The sequence below is a fragment of the Solea solea genome, chromosome 12 (genome assembly GCF_958295425.1).
Source record: "Solea solea chromosome 12, fSolSol10.1, whole genome shotgun sequence".
NCBI classification, from domain to species: Eukaryota; Metazoa; Chordata; class Actinopteri; order Pleuronectiformes; family Soleidae; genus Solea; species Solea solea.
The window spans coordinates 16,350,029-16,374,094 of NC_081145.1; the positions used below are offsets into that span (position 1 = coordinate 16,350,029).

Below are 24,066 nucleotides of genomic sequence, written 5' to 3' on the forward strand. Positions count from 1 at the left end.
ACCGATAATGTCATTTCACTGTGACCGCCGAGAGGAGCAGCGCAGCGCACCGTGCGCCACTGGGATCATGACTGGGATGTGGTGACAGAGTGTGAAGCCAGAGCAGAGACCAGCCTCCCTCTCCTCTTCAATGCAGACAGTATCAGGGTTTCAACTAATCGCATCGCACAGCACTGGGTCCAGCTTTGCGGCACAGAAGTGCGCCCTCCCGGGACTTTGCACCTCATGCCAATGAGAGGCAGCGCGATTCGCCTTTCTCACTTCAGGAATATTGATTCTGGATATCCGTTTTACTGAGGCTGATCGCTTTGGAGGTGAGTAGATCAAATGTTGTTGTTGTTTTCTTTTCTTTTGAATTGTTGTCTTTGGACACCGATTTTGTACTGATTTTGGTCAATGGGTTTTTAGTTTGAACTTTATTTTTTTTAAACTTTTTACGCTATAAAATTGCTCTTAATGGACGCAAACGATGCTGTGATGAGGTGACCTACATTTGTGATGTAGTTGTCGAAAGTGTTTAAACGTGAAAGGCATGAACACAAGGGATGGAGCAGTATAGAACAGAAAATACATCTATTTTACATGTCACCAATATCTGTGCGTCAATATGAACATAACGGCACAGAAAACCACCCATTAAACTCACCACGAACTGAACTGACACCATAGGTGTCTTAATGTCAGCCCAAAAACGTACAAACTGGCTTTAATTCCTTCGTGACCTATGTTGCTTTGCGCTTTTACGCGTGGAGCGAGAAGAACCTTATTTCTCTGGCCATGGTAAAAGTCAAATAGACCTACATGGGCTGGTGAAAGTGTGGAGTCCCCCCGGGCCTCCAGATGTATGGACTCAGCTGTCGCCTGTCACTTTAGTGACAACTGGTCGGTGCTCAGTGACCGCTGCCTGTCCGGGACTCCATAGCTGTCATGAGGACTGTTGAGTGAAGGAGAATGTGGTCACACCGCCCACATATACATTATAACAGTGTGTGGCATCACTCTCACTCACTTCACTCCTAACCTTAATGGATGCGGTAAGAATTTTTTATTTTTTTAACACAGGGTCTGAGTCTATGTTGACATATGTCTTGATACAATGGCTTTAGTTTTAAAAGAAGGAATGGCTCAGCACCACTAGTTCTTGTCCATTAGCAGTTTAAATATCACACCCTGGAGTATTTTAGTCATCTGGAGTAATACCCAATCCTAATTACTAAACTGCTCCAACATAATAAAACACAATGTTCCAACTGTATAATAAAAGTTCTGCTCCTTTAAAGAATAAATAAATGGCCCACATTTCTACGATGGAAATTTGTGGGTTTTGGATCTTATCGGATTTGTGGTTTTTTTGGTGATTTTGACCAGTATTAGACCGATATCAATACTGGGTGCCCGGGTGGCCTTATTCAGATGCTCATCTCTGTGGTCTTTGAATGTAATTACAAAAAGTACTGCACCCTACTTGAGTGCACTCCTTGTGGAGCTCTCACACGGCTTAACATGCCATGCAGCATTTTTCTTCTGGAGATCAATCGTGTCTCATTTAAATTCTCAGCTGTGATAAAGTGTTAAAGCTTACAAGACTCAGGAGGGCAGACACTGTAAAAGAAAAAGTCTAAAATTATATTTTGCTCTCATTAAAGCACAGTAAATATCACCATAAGCCATTAAGTCTCGGGGCTGCTGTCCTCGTGGGGTTTGACTAAACGACAGACCCACTTGGCTCTGACTGACAGCAGGAGCTGAAGAATTTGACTGGCCTGAAATCTGTCACTTCGACCACAGGTGACATAAACAGATCGAGTTATAGATGACAGAACGGACCGACGACATAGCCACAGACTGGATTCAGATATACAAGATTGCGGAAGCAGTTAAAGTAGGACAATAAACGTGAATAAAAGGGGGGGGGGCATGGTTATGGTAACATATTTAACCCCCTTACTCCAGACACTGTCCAGTGGAGGAAGAGGAGTGTGAGGAAAGAAATACATGACAATGACTGTGAGCAGAGGCAAAAGAGGCACAAGGAGGAGAGTGAGAGAAAACACAGAAACAAGGTGGTAGTGTCACCTAGTGGCTGGAGTGGAGGTAGACGGCCTCACAGCCAAGGATTCACAGAAACAAACCTGTACCGTTGTGTTTACTACTACAGCCAGTCAGATTGTTTTTGAGTATGAGGCCTCACTTAGTAAAATGTGGATTCAGATTACGGTTCATTTGAATGGTTTGCTGATAAAAAAAAATAAAATAAAAAAAACTTGTTAATTTAGTACTGAGCTGCTGATACAGATAACTCTGCTCTGTGTTTTGGATGAGCACCACATGATGCCGTTTTCAGCGAGAGAAACTAGATATAACATGTGCTCAGTTAGTGTCTGGCAAGAGAGGAGGAGGCAAATCAGAAAAACATGAAGCCAGCGTCAGACATTAACAGTGTGGTATGCTGTGGTGTGCGTGTGTACTGTCATAGACTACATTTGGAGACAAGTCTCAGGCTATAAACCAGTCAGTTGGGGATGATTGTACATTGGGGAAAACAAATCTATGTCTTTATCAGTGAATAAGTTGGGTTTTAAGTCTCCTGCACTTCACACTATGATGTTCTAAGAGATGGTGAACATAAATAAATAAAACGAATAAACCGATGCAACCGTGAGCTTATTTAAGTGTCCAAAACATATACAAAGAAATACAGTTCCACTCTAATTGCTCTAACTACGATAGGTGCTTATATAAGACATGTGGAAGAGGAGCCAATAATAATATCCTCAGTGCAAACATGCACTTTACAATATGGTTAGAGCCACATGGCGTTGCAGTGGCTTGTGTTGTTGCCTCGCAGCAAGAAGATCACTAGTTTGGATTCTGGTTTGACCGAGGGCCTTTCTGTGTGAAGTGTGCATGTTCTCCCCATGTGTGCTTGGGTTCTCTCCGGGTATTCCAGCTTCCTCCCACATTTCAAAAACATGCTGATTAGGGATTTGGTTAATTGGACACTGTAATTGACTGCAGGTGTGAATGCTAGTGTGAATCGTTGTCTGCCTCTATATGTTTACTCTGCAATGGATTGTCCATGGTGTTCCCTGCCTTAAGATTTTATGGCCTCCTGCTTCCTCTGTTGGCCCTCCATCTATGGTACACATCTAGGGTTGAGGTTGGCGTTAGGGTCAGGCAAGTGTTATGGCTAGAGTCAGCGTAAGTGTCCCGGAAAAGAATGTATGCCTATGCAAAGTCGAAACCACCACAGTGTGCGCCAGTATTTGTTTGTGAGAGACACAGACGGAGACGAGATGTTCGGCGATGTGTGTGCACAGATTCTCCGTCGCAGATTCACCCAGCTGAGAGTGAGTGAGCAGAATCTAAGACCCAGTGCCCGTCTGTATACGTTTTCCACTGTTGATTTAAAAGCCCAGTACCAGTGAAATGTACACACAGGCCTGTTTGTGCAAAGCTAGAATGAATCACCCTCATGTCCGTGTAAATTGCCTGCAAGCCAAACACTCTGGCAGCCTTTTATCCCCAGACGTGGTCCAGCTCACCGCAGCAGGGCTAAAAGCAGAGCGGGACAGGGCCGTGTGTTGTGAGGAGCTGTCAGAGGAGGCCAGTCTTTCATGGCTCAGGACACAGAGATGTGGCATGGAGTCGGGTTGCCATAGACAAACTCCAGAGAGCAGAGCCCATTGACTGTAAACTGTTTGTGGTAGGTTGGCAGGAGGCTGGATAAAATATGGCTTGTTTGAACGCCGGTGGTCCCAGAATCTGTGGGCACTTTGCCTGGCTGAGTGGACGGTGGCCCTGATGGTCAAATTTAGGACAATGTTACACTGTGGTTTGTGTAGAATGGGAAAACCACTGTCTGTGGATTATTACTTTGTGCTTGCCATGTGGTAAAGTTCCCCGTCTGCAGCTTTCAAACGACATCGTATGAGAGTCAGTGGTATTTGCCCAAAGCGGTGGCACACATTGGATCCACATGCTCAGCATTATTCTAAAGTGATTAAATGTAGTTAGTAATTTAGTGCCTTCAGGCACAACTCTGTTTATTAGGAGCTGCAAGATGATGTTAGAGGAAAACGGCTTTGGCTCGCACAGTAGAGTTTAGTGCCCCAGCAGATCTCTTGTAACCACACGGCATAATTGCGGGACCAACCATCAGACCACCGCGATGATGAAAGCCATGCTCCACGCACATGTTTCATTATCACTGTCATGTACAGACACGACGCTGGGCTCTGACCGAATACTGGATAATAACCATGATGCTGTGACACCGAGGTGGTTATTTAACGTGTCTGTCTTTGATAAGGGGGAATAACATTTGCGAAGATGACAAATGTCAGCAACCTTTGTGACGGAGTTGTCGAACAACACAATCATGGCGGCCTACAGGTGGCCATGTTTGTCTGTCCTTCACATCCAAACAATCACAGCATCACAGAGCTAGCAGCGAAAGAAAACATATTACCCTGAGATAGTCATTAAAAAGCACAGCTCATTTCCCCAGCACACAACAGGGGATTCAGTTAAAGCTTTCCGGACCTTTGGCTGGAAAAATGTAAAGTACCCCCTCCTCTCTGTCTCTGTCTCTCTCTTCTCTTCCTCTTCCTGGCTCTTGTTCCTCCTGCCCTGTTGGCATTGTCAGACGGGTGGAGTCAGTGAGCGTAGATGATATGGAAAAGGTCAGTGGGGGTTAAAAAATGGGCTCTGCGGGCCAATGGATTTTTTTTTCTTTTGACTGACAACAAAGGTTTTTCAGAAGTGTTAGCGATGGAGGGAACAGCTGTTGGAAATCAGCCCAAATCTTTCTCTCAGAGCATTTATTCTTTTAAACTACCTCAGAAATCAGGTTAAGAAGTGTATGCACAATAGTTTAGGGCACTTGCCAAAATCTAAGATAAATTATATCTGTAACGTTATCCTCAGTTCATAATTTAAGTTGCTTCTGAATTCTGAACAGGAATCACCTGGATCTGTTGGGATCTGTTCTGGAGCCAAGTATATCCCCGGTTAATCTTGACTTAATGCTTTACAGATTCTGATAACAGCAAAAGTACTTTCATGCACAGGAGGAATCAGAATCAGTGCAATTTGAAACAATACTAACTTGTAACCAAGGTGATGTACACAACACTGTTTGCACAGAGCTACCGAGGATAGGTAAATTCAAATGTGTGGCCCGAACCACAAATATTACATTCCAGACATGTTGTCTCTGTCTCCTTCTTTGATCATTTTTTCATCGAACATTGTATTCAAATGCAGTTTTCCTGCACTCGTGTTCGTCTCTCAAATGTACAAATGTTTGATAACTGTAATTAAGTTCCCAATCACTATAGTTAATGTTTTTTTTTTTTGTTCAGCTCACTGTAATGTTCTTTAGTTAATCTCAAAAATAATGATCGGAGATGTTGCAGCACATAGTTGGGTCAATATTTACAAAGGCCAGCTGAGGACATGTCTTGCAGATCTGCAGCCTGAGCCCACACTGAGCTGACACAGGAACCGTCCATTTGGCCACACAGCAACCTGACTGCAGCTCCTGGTGAGAGGCCGGTTGAAAGAGTCGCGCTCTTGTTTGCTATGTTGTCCACTGTCTTCCTGTTAGGGGCCGGGCTCCCAAAGAAAACAAAAGCGGTGGCTCTCTCCACCAGATGTGGACATCAGTGCAAACACGTGCACTCTTGACTATGACGGGAGTACGTTTTATGGTGTTTAACGGGAATAAAAACTAGAAAAATGGGAGAGGTCCCATTTTATGGAAAGTACTGTTTCTTTCAAAACACACACACACACTCACAGTGTGTACACCTCTACTGTGTCACATGTTCCTTTATACTGGCTGAAAATGGTACTGTGTCATTAGTGACCTCAGTATGAGTCGGTCCAAAAATAACACACACATTACATCCAGTATTTCTCAGAATAAGGGTTGCCCTGGAGGACTGGTGTCCCGGCGAGTGGGGGGCAATGATAAGGCAGCTAGTTATGTCCTCTTTTCCGTTTTGCACATGCACGCACACACACACACACACACACATGCACACCACACAGCGTGTCAGGTCTCTATATTTGTTAAACTGACTGACGTCACCACTGCCACTCTATATTTTCCTATTTGCATCTGAAAGCTTACATTTGTGTAAAGAGAGCCAGTGAAGTTGTGCAAAAATGTTGTCAAGTTACTGTTAAGAGTTTAGATGTGCCGATCTGATCCAAACATTTTTTCCACCGCCAGTCACAGTAGCCCCCGGTCATAAAATAAAAATAGAAGAAGAATTTCATGGAGTACGGTGTATAGATTTCAAACTTTTTGGAAAATGAGAGAGAGCAGATTAGATGAGTTCAGATAGAGAAAAGGTGAGCGAGTTGCATCCAAATGTTACTGTAAATATAAGCTCTGTGTTTGTTATTCAAATCGGACTTTAGTTTTTTACCAAAACAACATGTGTTCTTAACTTGGAGTCTGAATACAATTAACAATAGACCAGAACAGTTAATGCACCATGCAGACGACAATCATGCACAGTGCACATTGGCTTTTAATCAGCTCATTCAATCGTATATTTGTTTTTGGAAACATTAAGTATGCTCTTTACATCAGACTAATATCAGTACATTAGAGATCTAAACCAGTAAACATGTTGAATTGTGGGGGGGAAAACTGCTTTACCCTTATCAGAAATATGATTGAATTCTCAAACTAAAACAAATGCTGACGGCACGCTACAAACTAAATGTCCAGCTCACAATGAAAGTAAATCAATGGCATTTTTTTGTCCAGTACATTTGAATGTAAGGAGGTGAAAGGGCCAACAACATCAGAGCAACAGGGAGCCTTACAGGAGAGATCATTGGGCCTCTCCTCTGGTCTTTCTGATGTTTTTACTACCACCTTAATGACTTAAATTGTGTCCAATTAAGCAGATCTAGAAAGAAGCGTCCCCGCTCTGAGTTCCCTCTGTGCTGTGGCACTGGAGCATGTGTTTAATTAGAATGCTCTAAAAAGACTGTTACGGAGCGATTCTCCAGGAATGTTAATCATTAGTGGGATCCTGACTGAGCAGCTCTTAAGTGTTTTAGAATATTGTTAGATTCCATGGTTTGCCTTTTGAAGCCATGCGGCTCAGAAAAATGCTTCCACGTGTGGGAATTGCCAACTTTTCCTTCTTCTTTTCTTTTTTTTTTTTTTACACTGCATCCTGTCCTTCTACAATGATTTTCTCATAGTGCTCTTGGCTGAGTATTCCCCGTTTTGTTACGGTGTGCTCGTTCATGTGTCTGTTTGAGCCTGGGGCTCTAAATACAGGAAACAGTTTTCTTTCCATATGAGGGATATTCTGTTGAACTTTGAAGAGAGTTGAGGAAAGAAGCCCAGATGTGCGTGACGTTTGAGGTTTAAGCGTCGCACGAGTTTTCACTCTCTGAAAGTGTAAGGTCATAAGCGAGAAATTTAGAGAAGTGTCAAGGGTCGCGACTGCTGAACCTGGACATCGATGGGGTAATGTTGCAATTAAACCCTTTTTTCATGGAAATGAGGCAGGGAAATGTTGGCCGTTCCCCTGTTAATGGGGGAAATGGGTTTTACTGAACACAAAAATGATGGTGAAAACAGACACTTGTTGGCTGAATTCATTGGCTCAACGTGTTGGTCTCACTGGTTTGTAATTTTTATGTCTACATTCATCCCAGTTTTGTCTACTGAGACCACACATGACAGGGTTTGTCCTTTACTGATCCATTGCTTTTGTCAGTGCAAGTGTGTAGTGTCAGAGCAGCCCATTCATTCTTGGCCAGCTCTGTGTGCAGACAGCCACAGGCTTTTGTTGAGTTATAGTGTCCCCAAATAAAGGGGCTTCCTCCCGTTAACTGCCCCAGGAGCTCTGTCGCTCCACTTCCCATTGTTCCCAATGAGGTTCAACTTTTACAACTAGGTGAGAGGATGTCAAATTGAGGGTAAAATATGACCTGTCTTGATTGTGCATCTCTGCCGTGTTTAGAAAAGCAGTTAGTGAGCAGTGTACTTATGACAAAGTGAGGAAACTGCCAGTGTGCTGACACCAGGTGTTGTTCAGGACAGATGTGTCGTGTATCACAGGTGTCACTGTGGACTGGACATTCATGTATTCCATCTCACACACACACACACACACACACACACACACACAACAGAGCCACAGCAAATTATCTAAAGCCCAAATAAATGGGTTGCAAGTTAATACTGTATGTTTATTGGCTGCTTTCATGAAAGCAGGGCCATTAAAACTGACGTCATGTGCTTGGTAATTATTGTTTTGTTTCCACTCAAAAGCATCATATAATGCAGTTTAATAATTAGATACAGACAGCCTGGTTATAGGCTTAAGATTTGAGTCACACATTGTTTTACTGTGGTTACAAAATTAGATTTTCAGTTGGAGTTGAAGAGTTCAAATGCAAGCGTATCTCATTACCAATTACGACACGGATGAATCTTGATTTCTCTCTGTTTTCCATTTTGATCGAACCTATTCAGCACTCATGAAGACCACACGAACTTTCGTAAAGTGTCAAGTCTTTCATTTTTACAAATGTCTCTCGTCAGAAACTGAGCTTGGATCGAAGCCTCAGCATCATCTGCTTTTAATGTGTCAGGGTGAGACAGTAAAAAAAGGGGTTATGTGAGGGTTATGGGGCTAACAAGCCCACAGTCTGACCTGAGTTTGTCAGCGCCAATCTAGCTAAGTCAATATCAACGTGCAGACTGCTCCACCAGTTGACCTTTTCCTCCTTCTTTCAAGGCGTAAAAAAAAGGATTGTTGTTACAGTAGAGTGATAGGCTTTTATTGGCCTTTATAACTGAGGCTTTTGTTGGGCCTGTGTCCTGCTAATACCCGTTGGCAAGTCATTTAAACCTTGAGAATGCCTACTTTTTATAAGGAAACTCACACACCGGTGAGAGCTATTCTCCACAATGGTCATCAATAAAGGTAAGTTGGAGACAGAAGCTCCCTTTGGCCCTTTGCCACCCCAATTTATGGGATGTCTTAGGAGCAAAACTCCATTGGTTTAAACATATAACACAAGGCTTTAGTTTATGCTTGTGTGTCTGTGTCTGTACACTTTCAAACTACAGGATTACATCATTACTGTGGGATATACTTAGCACCCAGCGCTGACTAGATGCTCTGTTTTATGGGTCCCCCTTCGTCATGGACATGTTTGGACCAGAGAAGAATGCAGCTTTATTGTTTCTTGGGTGTTGGTTCTGGTGATGATCATCCCTGTCTTGTTACTGTCAGGGCATGCTGGTCATGCACTGCTTTGCTCTTGGTGTTTTTTTTTTTTTGAGAAGGTGTAGACCAGGTGTGAGGTGCTGTTCAGGTCGTTGTGGCTATGACAGGGGGAATGGGCTGTAAAGCCCTGAGGCCATAGATTTATGGGTCATCTGGTGCTCTCTGCGGTCAAGGGTCAGGGATGCGTGACTTGTCCATCTTAATATATTATTCGGCTATCTGAGGCGAACCTTGAACTGTGCAACCTGCAACTTCTAACTATGGATTCTTACAAATGCTTAATGATTTTCAGAATGTTGCTCTTCTGATGCAGGTTTCCCATTGGAGAACCTAAATATAATCCATGCAGATATCTTTAAACAGTTGTCTATCCCTTATTTCATTGTCAAAGGCCGTCTCTCTTGTGCAATTACAGCGTAAGAAAGCATCACATTTGTGCCTCAAAGATGTCATCACTGCCCTGAAGTTATAAACCTTTCTCAGTTGTGTTTAAAATGACCAACTTTTAAATGTATCTTAACTCCTTTTCATTTAAGCCTTACAGTCTTGCGTGGAATAATCAGGATATGTAACTCGACCTTTTTCAGCCACTGAGAAGAATTCTGTTACTCTGGAGTTGCCTTAAATATACATCTTGCAACATTTGTCCAGGTTGTTTACCATCTCAGCTTTGCATATCATTAATGCCCCCCAGGACAGGATGCTGAGTTTCCCCTCCCCTCAAAGACTTGCTAATGTAGCAGGGTGCTGAGTACTTTGGTGCAGCACAAAGGCCTCAAGTTTGCTGAGAATGGCTGCCTCTCCTCCCTGGCCTTGGCTGCTACAATGGCATTGTCCACACAACCACAACCACACACATGCAGTAAATGTAACATTCAGAATTATTTCACACTGGCTGCCAGTTTGTTTACTTATATTTGTTCCTTTTTAACCACATATTGGGGGAAAATGTGAGTTTGTGGACATACAGAGGACGGGGGAAAAGTGCAGATGCTGCAAGTCATTCCGAGTTTAGCTTTTCCTCTGCGTGAGTGACACAGTATGTGTGCTAAACAACACATGCTAATTATATTAAAACAAGCACAGTTTTAAACATCCATGCTCTGATTCAAGGAGTAAATATACTGTGGATGTGTGTGAAATGGTAACAGCATTGGTAGGTTTTACCACCGTTAATGCCATTAGAAGAAACAAACCATATCACTGCTAAACTCAATAAACCCTGTTCCAAAAGCCCACTGTGTAAATGCCTCGTGTGTTCAAGTTCACAGAATCGCATCCTGACGTCATTGCCACAAAATTCAAGAGCTCCTAAAATGTTTACAAAGAAAGCAATTTTAGCTGTTTAATAGATTCCTTCGCTTGCTTGTAAAATGCTCCACAGCTTTTCTTTTTTTTTACGGTCTTAAAGTATGTTTAAACCCCACAACAAAAACCTCGCACTGAAAAGGACAAGCTTGCAGTTATCTAAGTCTCAATTATGTATGCAATAAACCATGCCCTTTTGGGAGAGAGTAACTCTTTGACGTTGCAATCCAATCAAACCACAAACTGATGCGAAAGGTGCGACTGTCCAGGATTTGACCTGAACTGGCCACTTTGGTTCTCAAAAGCAATAGGAAGGGAATCACGTTCTTGCATGCCTGCAAAGGTGAAGGAGAGGTAGAGGTCAACCGTGTCATTCCCAGAGAGTTTCTACAACAAATCAGAATGTGCCAGAATTGCATTTATTGTAAGGTTTGTTTTCCATTCTAATGAATTAGGTTTTAGATGATGAAAACATCTGAATAAGGGCTGTTTCCAGAGGCCAAATGGACATTTTAATTTCTATCATACGAAAAATGCACTAGGTCATCACATCAAAGAGGAATGAACTAGTGCATTTATGCTTTGGAAATAATTCAGTCAGTTGGCTGATCACTGTATGGACTCAAAGTGTACGTCCTGACCTGAATATAATGTAGTTTCTGTGGCATTTCTCTGAAGTCGGCGAGTCCACATATGTTTTCAGGAACCTCGCATTACATTAAGACTCCACAGATGCCCCGTAATACATTTGTGTGGACACATTTTGTTCAACTTAACAAAGTTGAGCACTTTTAACCCTCATTCAGACAACTTTAAGCTGATGATAACAGGTCTGTGGTGGTACAGGATTACTGTGATATCTTAAAGCCGGTCTCATCCAGACTTGCTGACATCATATTCAGTTAGAGAGAAGGGTTATGTGAGGCTGAGCCAGGATGTTGTAGATGGTCGGAAGCAATCATCTGAAGGGATAAATAAAACATCCTTTGTTCATTCAAGCCAGCAGCCTCTATGTAATCATAAAGCTGTAGTTAACAAACAATTCTCTGTAACTTGGTGACATTTTGGGGTGTAAAAAAAAAGAAGACAGACCACCAAATAAACCGAAGCCTGTCTGTAACATTCACCGCCCTCCCCACATCTCTGAGCTGTTGATAGTGACGGAGAAAGAAGAATGTCATGTGAAAGCTGTTGTGGATATGGGGTGGTCAGTGTGGTTAAACTAGCTCTGCCATCACTGATGTACTACTAAAACGCACAGTTCCTGTAAACTGGAGCTCCACCAGTGGTTCTTATTTGGAAGCATATGTTTCAAGTATGAGGGGAGGGTCAGCGTTAGAGAGAGACGCCTCTCTCTTCCATGCCCTGCTTCGACTGGCTGCTTGGAGGTGAAGGGGGTGGGCTGAGGGAGGGAGGAGGAGGAGGAGGAATGACCATCTGGTTGTGCTCTCCTCCATGAACACGCACGTGCACACACCCCTCTAACACTCTCGCCCACGCGCTCAGACAGACATCACCCTGACTGTTCACAGCCTCAGCTTTGATATGGACTGTTACTCTTCTGACAGCTCTGGTGGAGAATGCTGGCTGCTTCTGTCTTGGATTTAGAGCTCTGAGGATCTTACACAGATATGGAGCCCAGAGGCTGGTGAAGAATCTAGGGCTGGATATAGTAGTAATAAGATCCATTTACCTGCCTACTCCAGGAGACTTGGCCTTCACTGAGGTAAGACCAATAGGGAAATTAAAGAATCAAAGACGGAAAACTTTGGTACAAAGTTGGGATATCAAGTAAATGTAAACGGAGTACTTACGAAGGAGTCTGAGTTCAGTCTGGCTGGATCATGCAGGTGGTCTCTCTTCTGCAGATCTCTTTAGGGATGTCACTCTCATCCGTCCATGCACCACCAGGTCACAGATAGTCTTAACACATCTGATGTGGTCCGCAGTTTTAAATCACTAAGTGCCTACAATGAACAAGCTGTGATGTGATTTGTTTACACAGGTAAAAAATTAAATAAAATACCATCTATTTGTTTTGCAGTTGAAATATATCTTGTCTGATATAATGTTTTCTGAGTTAACTCTCAACGAGACAAGGAAAATCTTGTTTATCTCTCCATCTAGAGCTTGTCTGGCATCGCAGAGCTTGCAGGAGCCAAGTTAAACATGTTGGGCCAGTCCAAACTGACAGAGAGCACTGTTTGGTTGTGTGCATATCCATCATCTACTTCCTTGAGGAATATAGACAGTAATTCAGACCAGAAGCTGCTTATTTTTCCTGTGCACTCTCTCCAAGGTTGTTAAGCCGTGGCTCCGGTGTCTGGATTTTGGGGTGTTTTTGTATACTATTTTAAATGTCACCGGTGGCTCTATTTTTGGTCACAGTATGGGGTCTGGTGAGAGATTTGTATTTGTAAAGGTGATTAATAACAATACACTTTAGTTTGGACATGTGCTGAGTATCTACTTGGGTTTCTTAAGGATCATTTAAAAAAAAAAGAAGTTTAATTAGTTATTTTGTTTCCAAATTAAACAAGTTTAAACTCAAGTGGTTCACTGAGCCTCTGTTACATACAGCTAATTGCAATCTAAGCTTTCTGTGAAATTGTGTGTTACTTTTTAAGACGGATCGTCATTATTTGCAGATAGCTGTGTGAGGCTTTAAAATCTTCATTCACTAAAAACCTGAGCTTCTCTCTTTCAACCAGCCACAACTCGAATTTCTTCCCTTTTGTGCAACAAGACAAATTAACACTTACATACATGTCAGCTACACCGTTTTAGCTCAGCCTGATAATACCCCCACACTTCCCTCTGGCCCTCTGTGGGTAAATGAGTCAGATATGCAGGCCTGGAGCTCCCAAAGTCATGTTAACAAGCACTTTTACAAAAGAGCAAGGAGCTGTTAAACATTCGGGACTGCAGGGGTCTGGCTAGAGTGGGAGGAGGGCAGAGCAGGGGGAGTGGAACAGTGAGAAGGGGATAGTTTCAAAAGTAGTCTCTTGTTGGGAGGAAAAACCTTAAAAGCTTGCACAAGTGCTGAGTCAGTCAAATTAGCATCCGATCAGATTAAGGGCTTTGCCCAACACTGGTGGTGTGCATGTTGTGTATTACTCTTTGTGAGCCTGGCTGAAGATCAAGCCTGACATTCCTGCGAGTCAGGTTTGGCTGTGTTAGACATCCTCACGGAGACTCGGCTCGCATGTAAAAGCAAACATCTTTTGAAGAGATACAGTGCATGAGTGAGTGTGCCTGATAAAAATGTGAAGCCGTGAAGTCGCAGTCTCTCGGCTCTGACTGGACCCGCCTATAGTTAGCTATCTCCCATGTGAAACCCTAGCCACTTTCAAACAAGGACACATTTTTGCAAGTTATTTTTGGTCTCATTTGAAAGTCAATAGACATGACAAGAACAAGAGACCGTCTTATTTGTCACCCCACTCTCCAACCTGACAGGTTATCTGGGTTTGAGGGCTTGAACTATCATGCATATGGAGATAACACACCACATCTTTTGGACAAAAAAAGGGAGATAAAGAGGCTCCTGATGGAACAAGCCTTTACTGGATTCCTTCACAGAGGATCCATTGTTCAGGACAACAAGGGCATATTAATGTGACACGCCATTAACTAATACACCTGACTTGACACTTTGTGGTCATGAATCCAGAGCCTTGCCAGTGTTATCATTCACACTATCATTAACTCAAATTGTCTTTGACTGGTCAACTTAGATGGGGGCATGTCAGTAGTTGTCAGTGGTGAGGCCACTGGGGCTACATTGTCCTTAAGGGAAGATGAGTTGATATGAATAGCCAGAAGCTGCCTGGACTGTCATGCGGCGTGTGGAGCGGTAAGGAGGAAAAGTTGGCTTGAAAAGGCCTTTATGACATTGTTACCTGTGTGGACCAGCATAGCCTACAGTCGCCTGTGTTTATATGTCTGCACACCTGTGTACATGTTGGTTTCAGCGTAAATGTGTGCATTTCCCTTTTTTCGTGTATGCATAGAAGCAGCACACTCCCAAAGGCCAGCCAGGGACATATATCATTCCAGGAGAGAGCACAGATATTCAGGCCCCTTTGCTGTCACCCCTGTGTTCAAAGGCTGCATTGGAGTGTGTCTAGTTTTCTCAGCTGTCTCTCAGCGGCCCCTGTTGCCCTCTCTGGCCATAGGGGGTGGAGGCTGTGGGGGAGGTGGTGTTAGAGCCAGGCTGCTGGACACTGGCTGTGCTTCCATTTGATCTCAGCTAGAGCACTTGGCCTGTGAGAAATGACCACAACTGGACACACATTCATCATCTTTGCATCTGATTGGCCCTGCAGCAGCTCAGAGAGTGAAGTTTGAGGCTGTGTGGAGTGATTTAGTCAGGAACTGATGTATTTTTTTTTACTTGATCGGTTATTAACCTTGGGTAACTTTTCCTTCTGTTACACAGGATCATTACACTCACCAAACTAAAAAATAATAAGCAACAACATAAAAAACAATAATCATTAATGATTTTATCCAGCTAGACTGCAGCTTTTTCCCATTTCTATTCTTTGCTACTGCAGTAGTCACGCATTATTGACTATTGCCACCACACACATTGTGCCTGTCTTTAATCGCCTTGATCATTCTTTTCCCTCCTGTTGCATTGTCAGTGTCCAACTGAGTATCAGTTGACCCTATCCGTTCCATCGCCTGTCTGCCCATTCCTCCCTATCCCCGTTCTTCACCTGTCTGGCATAGCTCTGTCTGTCTTAAAGATGAAAGGATGATCAGACACTCACTGTGGCAGGTTGGAAAACAAACAGTCCAAAGGAAAAGGGGAGATGAAGGGAGAAACCAAGCTTGTGGACATTCTCCATATGTTTGGTCCTGTCTCTAAGGCCAGGCTTCTGTTTATACAGACCTCATTCTCAACTGATCAGGCCAGCATTAGATCTCATGTGGTGGCCCTTCTTTGGACAAAGTATGACGCAGCACCTTAGCAGAATGACTCAATCAGACCTAAGCATGACAGATAAGCAGAAGGAGCTGCTCTCTGGTGATATTCTTACTTTGGTGCCGGTGGCAAACTAAATTACAGCATTAAGAAAAAGGAATGTGAGGTCTGTGCAACATTCCCCACAACTGGGATACACAAAGAAACCCTGACTTTCCGGTGTGTATTTATGAATAGCTAACTTGTTGTTGTCATTATAATGAGATCAGACATCACCTTGTAAAGGTTTGGGGATTTCCCAGTGCTCCCTGTGTTCTGAAATGCCACATGAGGAGGGCACATGTCTCACTGCCACCACAAAGGCAGTGAAAGAGTACAGTTCTTTTTATGAGTGAATTTATGAAGTAAACTCATCACCAGAAGTGAACCAAGAAAAGCTTGCTCAGCCTCCATAATTGGCTTTGGGGGGTGGCCTCAAGAAAGAGACAGTGGTGTGATTCAACTGGCGGTTAACATTTAGTGGAATGGTACTGGCATGAGAGAAGATTAGATGGAGTGAGTAGAGCATTAAGTGAGGACTGGCTCATGTAATGGCTTGTTAACCAAAATTTCATTTCCTTGCCCACTTCAATGCTCCCTTCTCTTCTTTGTCCTCACCGCAGTTCATTCTCTGTTGCCCTCATTCTCACATGTTTTTGTATGTCTTACATATTGTGTCTGTGCAGTAAAAAAGAGTGTCTGATGAGCCTGGCGAGTGCAGCAGTGTCGGCGGCGAGCTTCCAGGGCGGGACACGCCAGAGAGACTTGATGATGGAGCACAAAGTCGGTAAGCTGACCTCTGGCTTTCAACGCAGCTCCACATCCGATGATGACTCAGGCTGCGCACTGGAGGAGTACGCCTGGGTACCACCTGGACTTCGGCCGGAACAGGTGAGCAAAACGTTGCTCACAAAGAGCCGTCCTTTGTGCTATTATTCATGAAATTCATGACAGTGTTGTGAGCAAGTTCAAGCAAGCATGCCAAGCCTCAGAAAGACGTGAATCACAATATTGTACACTTAAACCAAGGTATCTATTTCCCTTGTCCACAACTCATTAATTCCCTAAATCACAAAAGTGAACCATGGTGTATCCTCTGGACAGAGAATAAAAACAGCTCTGACCTGATTCTACCTCCCATGTAGCCCATTTTCCTGGCCCAGATAAATGCTATTCAGCACATAACTGAATAACTTCCGAGCTACAGTCTTTGGATATGGGACAAAGTATTTAATAAAAAAAAAAATGCTTAGTTTAAGGCAGACCTATCCAGCTTCACCAGGCAGCCACTTGCAAGCAGGACGAGTGTACATTTATTTACTATCTAAATGTGGTAAGTCTGCTTGTGATTATCAAGTCCACGGTAAGGGGGAGGACTCGATGGGTTAAGCTTACTGCTGCTGGCAGGATGAGGAATCAAGGGGCCAACTTCTAATAAGCCTTCTCCTCCACAAACACAGCCAGGGCTTTTAGTTGTGTCTGCAGGGCAGCCAGTGTGATGTGGCACTTTTCCAATCCCTGTTCACTCCTCTCCTTTTCTGTCCATCCTGCTCCCCTTGTTAAACAACATGCACAGAAGCAGTGAGGAGGAGGGGCTGAAGGGCAAGACGAGATGGGTTCACAGCAACGGACAAAATGCATTGGTCAACTGTAATGCCTTTACTGCAGCCATAGCCCTGAATAGACATATTATGGCTCATCATTACAGTGAAGAAACACATAGGGCCAGGGTGATAGCCGACTGTTTCCCAGCCCCTAAGGAGCTGGATGAGGGGTAATAGCAGCATGAAAATGTGCATAATTTATGGTGGGGGGCAAACTTTGGCTTGATTGTCAGGGTAAATTGCTGTTAACACCCCCTCACAGAAGCCAAAGCTGCAGGAAACCCACTTACACACAAGACAAGCACATCCCACATCTTTATCTGCCTGGCTGTAATTGGCCCTGCCTCATAAAGTTTAGTTTTTAGTTGCCAGCCCCAAGGGTCAAAGTGCCACTGCAACAGGCTGCTTTGTCCCGTCCTCAAAGAAGCGTATGCCTGGAAAAATGCAGCCTTTAAACGGATTTGACCCGCTGACCTGTTTGGACTTGTTTAGTCCAGAATAAAATGATTCCTTCAATGCCATGATCAAAGAGAGCTGCTGAGAACCTCCACCAAGCAAAGTCTTCCTTTCATTTTTGTGCCAGGTTGTGTCTCATAACAAGTTATTGTGTTTGATATTTAGTGCCCGGAAAATAGTGTATAATGGCTGCTCTGTCCAAGATAATAACAATATTATATTTTTCATGGATAAATATAGGTGTAAAAAAAAGTTTGATGTTTGTACATTCTCATTCTCTGGGCAAGTTTTACTTCAGAAAAGTCTTGATGTTAATTGGTGTCAGATGGGTGTGCCTAATACTTCATGTCACTTCATCCAAAGGTACAGTTATACTTCTCCTGTTTGCCGGAGGATAAGATCCCCTATGTCAACAGTCCAGGGGAGAAGTTCAGAATCAAGCAGCTCCTCTATCAACTGCCACCACATGATAATGAGGTGAGAATATATTTGAGTGCATGGTTGTAAAATGACACGCAGTATCAGAACATTCATCTCCACAGGTTCTCTGATTTATGTCAAGCTGCAAAAATAATCCACTCTACATTTTGAGTAGCTGGAGCTGCTGCTGCTGCTGCTGCGGCTGCTGCCAGCTAAACCCACAGCACTGAGAGCCTTGCAATTAACATGCCATCCCACTACTGTGAGTCCTTGGCATTCAAGTTGACATCACACTAGGGGATTTTTGTTTCACAATGTTGTAGACATGTAATGTGGGCACAATGTGACTTTTGACTTGATGATTTTATGATGTTTGCTGGGAGCCCCCACCAGTAGGATTCCTGTCATAGCACAGTTTTTTTTACGAGGACTGCTCAGCAGGCGACAGGGATGCTTGGCTGAAAGAGGCTTTATGTGATGCCACTACCACTGTGGCACCACAGTTCGGCTGGGTTGTCTTTCTTCTTTTGTTGCCCATCCTCTAAGTTTCTTTCTAAACACAGCTCTTGTTTGTGTAAACGTCTGCTTTTCCTCTTGTTAGGGCTTTGGGAAACATCAAAGAAGCCTGTTGTAAAAAATGAGATTCTCAATCACGGACTGTGGGTGGAGATATGTAGGGGGTTGTAGGAAGGGCAAGCTGGGGTCAAGAGTTGCCTTTGTTCAGCATGTTCTGGTATGCACTCTGCCCTCTTATACTTACCAAAGTGTCTTACATATTAGTCCAGGCTTTTAATTTGATCTCACAGGGAGCACAACACAAAAAGTCACTTTAATGACTTCATATCACACTCAGCAAATCAGGGTTGTTGTTGATGATGTTCTTGATGTGAAAGTTCGGCCATCTCCTTAACCATGACTTATCACCTTTCTTCCCAGGTGCGTTATTGCCATTCCCTCAGTGAGGAGGAGAAGAAGGAGCTATATATGTTCAGCATCCAGAGGAAGAAGGAAGCTCTGGGCAGGGGCACAATAAAACTGCTGCCCCACAATCTCCTGAACAGCATTTGTGAACATGTATGTCCCTTTACACATAATCTTTTACAACTGTAAATATACAGATCATAGGTCAAGTAACAGCAGGATGGATTTGTCTCGAAGTGAAGAACAGGGTAAAAGTTAGCCACACCTAAAAGTTTTTTTTTTTTTACTCTTCCTTGGGTAGTTGGCTGATCCATGGCCAGGTTAAGCCAGTGTTGCCCAGAGGGAAAGCTGAAATAAAGATCTCAGTGTCAGCCATGCTTTTTAAGAGATCCCTGAACACAAGCTGGATTTAGTGGCTGTATTGGCTCAGTAGTGTTTTATTTAGACTTATCGGTAATAGTGGAGCAGTCAAGTCGTGCCCACGAACACTGTCCCATTGTTGCAGATCTTCTCAAGAAATCCATACTTTTTACTTTTAACTGTCTGTCCTTTAAGTCCCTGCTGTTGATTTGATAAGTCATGTCCTCACATGTATCAGTATGCAACAATTAAAAGGATAGGTTGGTGTAAATGGCTGTGGAGGATTCACGTAAACTTTTCACAAAAGCATTTGGAACGACAACTCATGTGCAATTTCATGTTTGTATATTTTGCAGTGTGGTGAAAACATGAACCGTGGGGAAATGGCAGTGTTCACCTCAAGGGCAGGACCCACGCTTTGCTGGCATCCTGCATGCTTTGCCTGCTCCACATGTAGAGAACAGCTCGTGGATTTGATCTACTTCTATCACGATGGAAAGATCCACTGTGGAAGGCACCACGCTGAGCTACTCAAACCACGCTGCTCAGCCTGCGATGAGGTAAGACCACAAGACTGAAACAGTGAGAAAAATAAAGTACCATAGAGAGAAAAACATTCAGTCTAAGGTTTATTTTTTGTTTTTGTAAAAGTTCCTTTGGAATAGCAATAACAGTTTCTTTAATTCTCCACTTACTTGAATTACTTAATTGAACTTAAAGGGGACATATTACGCAAAATCAACTTTTTAACCATTTTAATACTTATATTTGGGACTCTGGAGGCCCTACCAGTCACCAAAGTGTGGAAAAAGAATACTCCGTCATGTTTTCGTGGTTCCCCTTAGTGTAAGTATAGGCGATAAAACACTCGATGTTGAATTCCCTGCGCTTATGACGTCATAATGCGCATTTCACCGCGAATGTTACCGCCCCACCAGTAAGTTTACTTCGAGAGCTCCACCTTAGCTCCACCTTGTCCCTGCGAGAGTGCAGGCGAGGGAGGAAGAGCGGTATTATGTCAACGCGGAGGGACAAGTGTGCTGTTGGTGGCTGCACAGTGGAGCACAGTGTTTTACACAAACTTCCACAGAGGATTTGATATATGACGCTAATGTGCCGGATAAAGTCAGCAAACGTGTGTTTGTGTGTTCGCACTAGACTGCGGTCGCTGTATTTAGTCAGGGGACGTATTTCACCGACGTACAAACACACACACGTTGTTAAGAAAAGGTCACATAGATCTCATAACTGACCATTCTGACACGTCCTAATTAAAAATATTTGTTCAGTACGTCCTCCATGACCGGAGCACAGACTCAGTCTGATACAATCACATATACAGCGGCCGCTCGCCACTGGCGATCAGCGGTGCTGCACTCTCTGTGCAGAGGTGCTGCACTCTCTGTGAAAATCAGCTGATCGCCACCGCTGATCGCCAGCGGCGAGCCGCCTAAACGGCCGCTGTATGCGACTGATCGCCAGCTCCGGTGCAGACCGGTGACTATGCTCCGGAGACCTCGCCACCGCGGCACCGCTGATCGCCACCGCGGCACCGCTGATCGCCACCGCGGCACCGCTGATCGCCAGCGGCGAGCCGCCTAAACGGCCGCTGTATGCGGCCGTTTAGGCAGCTCGCCGCTCGCCGCTCGCCGCTGTGACGGCACTCTGGCTGTTTTCTGCGCACGCTGCCATGTTGATATTGTCGGAGAACTAGTGGAGGGAGGGGGAGACGAATAGAGCTGTAAAGCGCTGTAACGAGGACAAATCAGAAACCCCCTGGAAGAAGTGGGTGTGTGTTTGCCTGTGTCTCATTTGCATGTAAAGGGACCATGCACGAAAACCGAGCGTTCTGAAAGGGGCGGGCTTAGCAGGGTTATTGAACTGCTATGATGCTTCATCCTTATGGTATTTTGACCAAGGCATGTCACTGACATGTTCATTAGGACACCAGGGAACTATTTTAATGGGGGAAATAGGGTATAATATGTCCACTTGAACTTAAACCAAACTGTTGACACATTGAAGGGTCACTGATGTGTATTCTCTTCTGTCAACAGATTATATTTGCTGATGAGTGCACAGAGGCAGAGGGGCGCCACTGGCACATGAAGCACTTTGCCTGTTTTGAGTGTGAGACAATTCTGGGGGGTCAGCGATACATCATGAGGGATGGCAGGCCATACTGCTGTGGCTGCTTTGAGTCACTCTATGCAGAGTACTGTGAGGCTTGTGGGGACCACATTGGTAAGTCAATGATTTTCTCGTCTTCTAAAATAAAATCCTTGTCATGACTGTCTAGCCTTTATATTAGTATTGCTAACAATTTCATCTGTTCCCTTTTTTTAGGTGTCGATCATGCTCAAATGACCCATGATGGGCTCCACTGGCATGCAACTGAGGGCTGCTTTAGCTGTGCTTACTGTAAGAGCTCTCTTCTAGGTTGCCCCTTCCTGCCACACCAGGGCCGTATTTACTGCTCCAAGGCCTGCAGTCTTGGGGAAGATGTGCACGCCTCAGACTCTTCCGACTCAGCCTTCCAGTCTGCACGCTCACGCGAATCCCGGCGCAGCGTGCGCATGGGCAAGAGCAGCCGCTCAGCTGATCAGTGCAGACAGTCACTCCTCTTTTCACCTTCTGTTAACTATAAGTTTCCTGGCTTCAGTGAAAGCACCTTGACCAATAAGCTAGCTCACCTGAACTTGTACGATGAGCATTTCTGGAGAGGACGTGGTGAAGAGACTGAGGCGCCTGAGGACCAAGAGGAGGAGTGGGCTGAGCATGAAGACTACATGACTCAACTGCTGTTAAAGTTTGGAGAGCATGGGGTCTTCCAACATGCCAATGACTCCAGACCAACAGATTTCTGGACTGCAGAAAAGGATGCAAAGTTGAAGCAGGAATCAACTAAAACCAGTGGTGCCAGTGGAGAGGGAAGGGGGAGCCTTGCCAATAAGAAATACCAGGCTGATATGTACTGGGCTCAGTCACAGGATGGGCTTGGAGATTCAGCCTATGGTAGTCACCCAGGCCCAGCGAGTAGTAGAAAGATCCAGGAGTTGGAGCTAGATAACAGAGCTGGAAGTGGGGTCCAGGGAGAGGAGACACAATGGTATAATGATTCTATGGAGTGTATCACAGACGAGTTCAAGAAAACAGGTCAGAGTGTTCGAGACTCTATGGACTCACTGGCTCTTTCCAATATTACTGGTGAGTGTCCCGATCAAATGTTCAAAGAAATATTTTCCGAGTTGTCCGTGGTTTGTTGTTGATTCTTGAATCCATGTGCAGACATCCCTTGACTATTTTCTCTCTCTTCTCCAGGGGCCTCAGTAGATGGTGATAGTAAAGATAGACCTTTGGTATATTCTCTGCAAGGCTTCCATGAGCTGGAGACAGAAGACTGTGACAAAACCAGTAACATGGGCACCCTCAATTCCTCCATGTTACACAGAAGTGCAAATTCCCTGAAGAGCCTTGTATCAGAACAAGATGAGGTGGAAGAAATTGTTCCAGAAGGTGTGGTTGCTCTGCCAGTGAACAGTCCAAAACCTCACGTCCCTGCTCTGAGGAGGACACGCTCCCAGTCTAGGCCTCAGCAAGTCAAATTCTCTGATGACGTGGTGGACAATGGCCATTACTGTGAAGTCCCAGTTCGTCAGCCCCCCATGAGCGAACGGACTCGGCGGAGAGTTTACCACTTTGAGGAACAAGGTCAGGACCCTCAGACTGGTCGCCACCATCACCACCACAGGAGGCGTCGCAGTCGCAAGTCTCGGTCTGACAATGCTCTTAACCTCCTGCCAAAGGAGAGAACACAAATGTGCTACAAAGTGGACCACAGAGGCAATTCCAAGGGGCATCAAGCCATCCATGGTCAACCCAGTTCTCCTGCTTTGCCAGGCTGTGGGCTACAAGGCCCAGCCATGGGGAGGTTTTTGGGGCTTTATGGGGATGATGATGATGACTGGTGTTCTACATGCTCTTCTTCTTCCTCTGATTCTGAGGAGGAGGGCTTTTTCCTTGGTCAGCCCATCCCTCAGGCCAGGCCCCATAGACACTACTACACAGAGGACTTGCCCAGCCCTGTAGTAGCCATGTCCTCTTCACCCTATGGCCAACGGACTAAGTCCAAAAAGAAGAAAGGGCACAAGGGGAAAAACTGTATAATTTCATAGATTTTCATTTCTTTTTTATGCTCAGCTTTGGGTGATGTGCTGCCATACAGCCACCACTGTTAAAAATCTAACAAGTGCTTGATATGAAATGCTTCACATTTCACAGTGTGCCATGGTGGTTGTGTAAGACATAAGTCCTACAATTTGTTATCATAGGTGCCTGCTTCTGTAGCATTAGAACCATTATAAAAAGGTATTTCCAAGTCATGTGTATTTATAAAACATCATCTGAACCATGTTTGACAGTGCAGATATTTATGTATATATTGTAGAATAAACAAATTAATAAAATGGCTATTTTTTATTTTTATACCCTTGAATTAATGACATGCTTAGTACCACAATGCCTTTAGCATTAACTACTGGCGAACGGTACAGAGACATTTTCCAAGAGAGTGGTGGAAATGTAATGACAAATCAACTATGACTCAACCTCCTCCAACGTGTTTCTTCTATGCTTGTGCACCACTTACTATAATAAGAGAAACACTGAGTGTATAAAAAGCCCAGGTCGAGTGGCGTATTTATGGTTCACTGTATTGTAAGCAAATCATTGTAATCTGTATAAATGT

General features: G+C 44.1%; 1 protein-coding gene across 2 annotated transcripts; it reads left to right on the forward strand.

Annotated features, from left to right (window-relative positions):
• prickle1a (prickle homolog 1a) lies at positions 1–23,804 on the forward strand. Of its 2 annotated transcripts, none has more exons than XM_058646148.1 (8): positions 1–314; positions 16,245–16,449; positions 17,982–18,095; positions 18,975–19,112; positions 19,676–19,879; positions 21,377–21,563; positions 21,666–22,526; positions 22,641–23,804. In XM_058646148.1, exons 2-8 carry the CDS (start codon positions 16,261–16,263, stop codon positions 23,492–23,494), a joined length of 2,547 nt encoding a protein of 848 aa, XP_058502131.1. In that variant the 5' UTR covers positions 1–314; positions 16,245–16,260; the 3' UTR covers positions 23,495–23,804. The 2 variants fall into 2 exon arrangements, with proteins under 2 accessions (XP_058502131.1, XP_058502130.1); XM_058646147.1 differs by lacking the exon at positions 1–314 and adding an exon at positions 12,035–12,312.
• Positions 23,805–24,066: the final 262 nt, after the last annotated feature.

What these genes read in the sequence shown, in the direction of transcription:
- prickle1a (XM_058646148.1), top strand. Translation starts at nt 16,261, where the DNA reads ATGAGCCTGGCGAGTGCAGCAGTGTCGGCGGCGAGCTTCCAGGGCGGG. An exon ending in CTGGACTTCGGCCGGAACAG is followed by an intron (nt 16,450 to 17,981) that starts GTGAGCAAAACG and finishes CTTCATCCAAAG; the next exon opens with GTACAGTTATACTTCTCCTG. An exon ending in GGCTCTTTCCAATATTACTG is followed by an intron (nt 22,527 to 22,640) that starts GTGAGTGTCCCG and finishes TCTCTTCTCCAG; the next exon opens with GGGCCTCAGTAGATGGTGAT.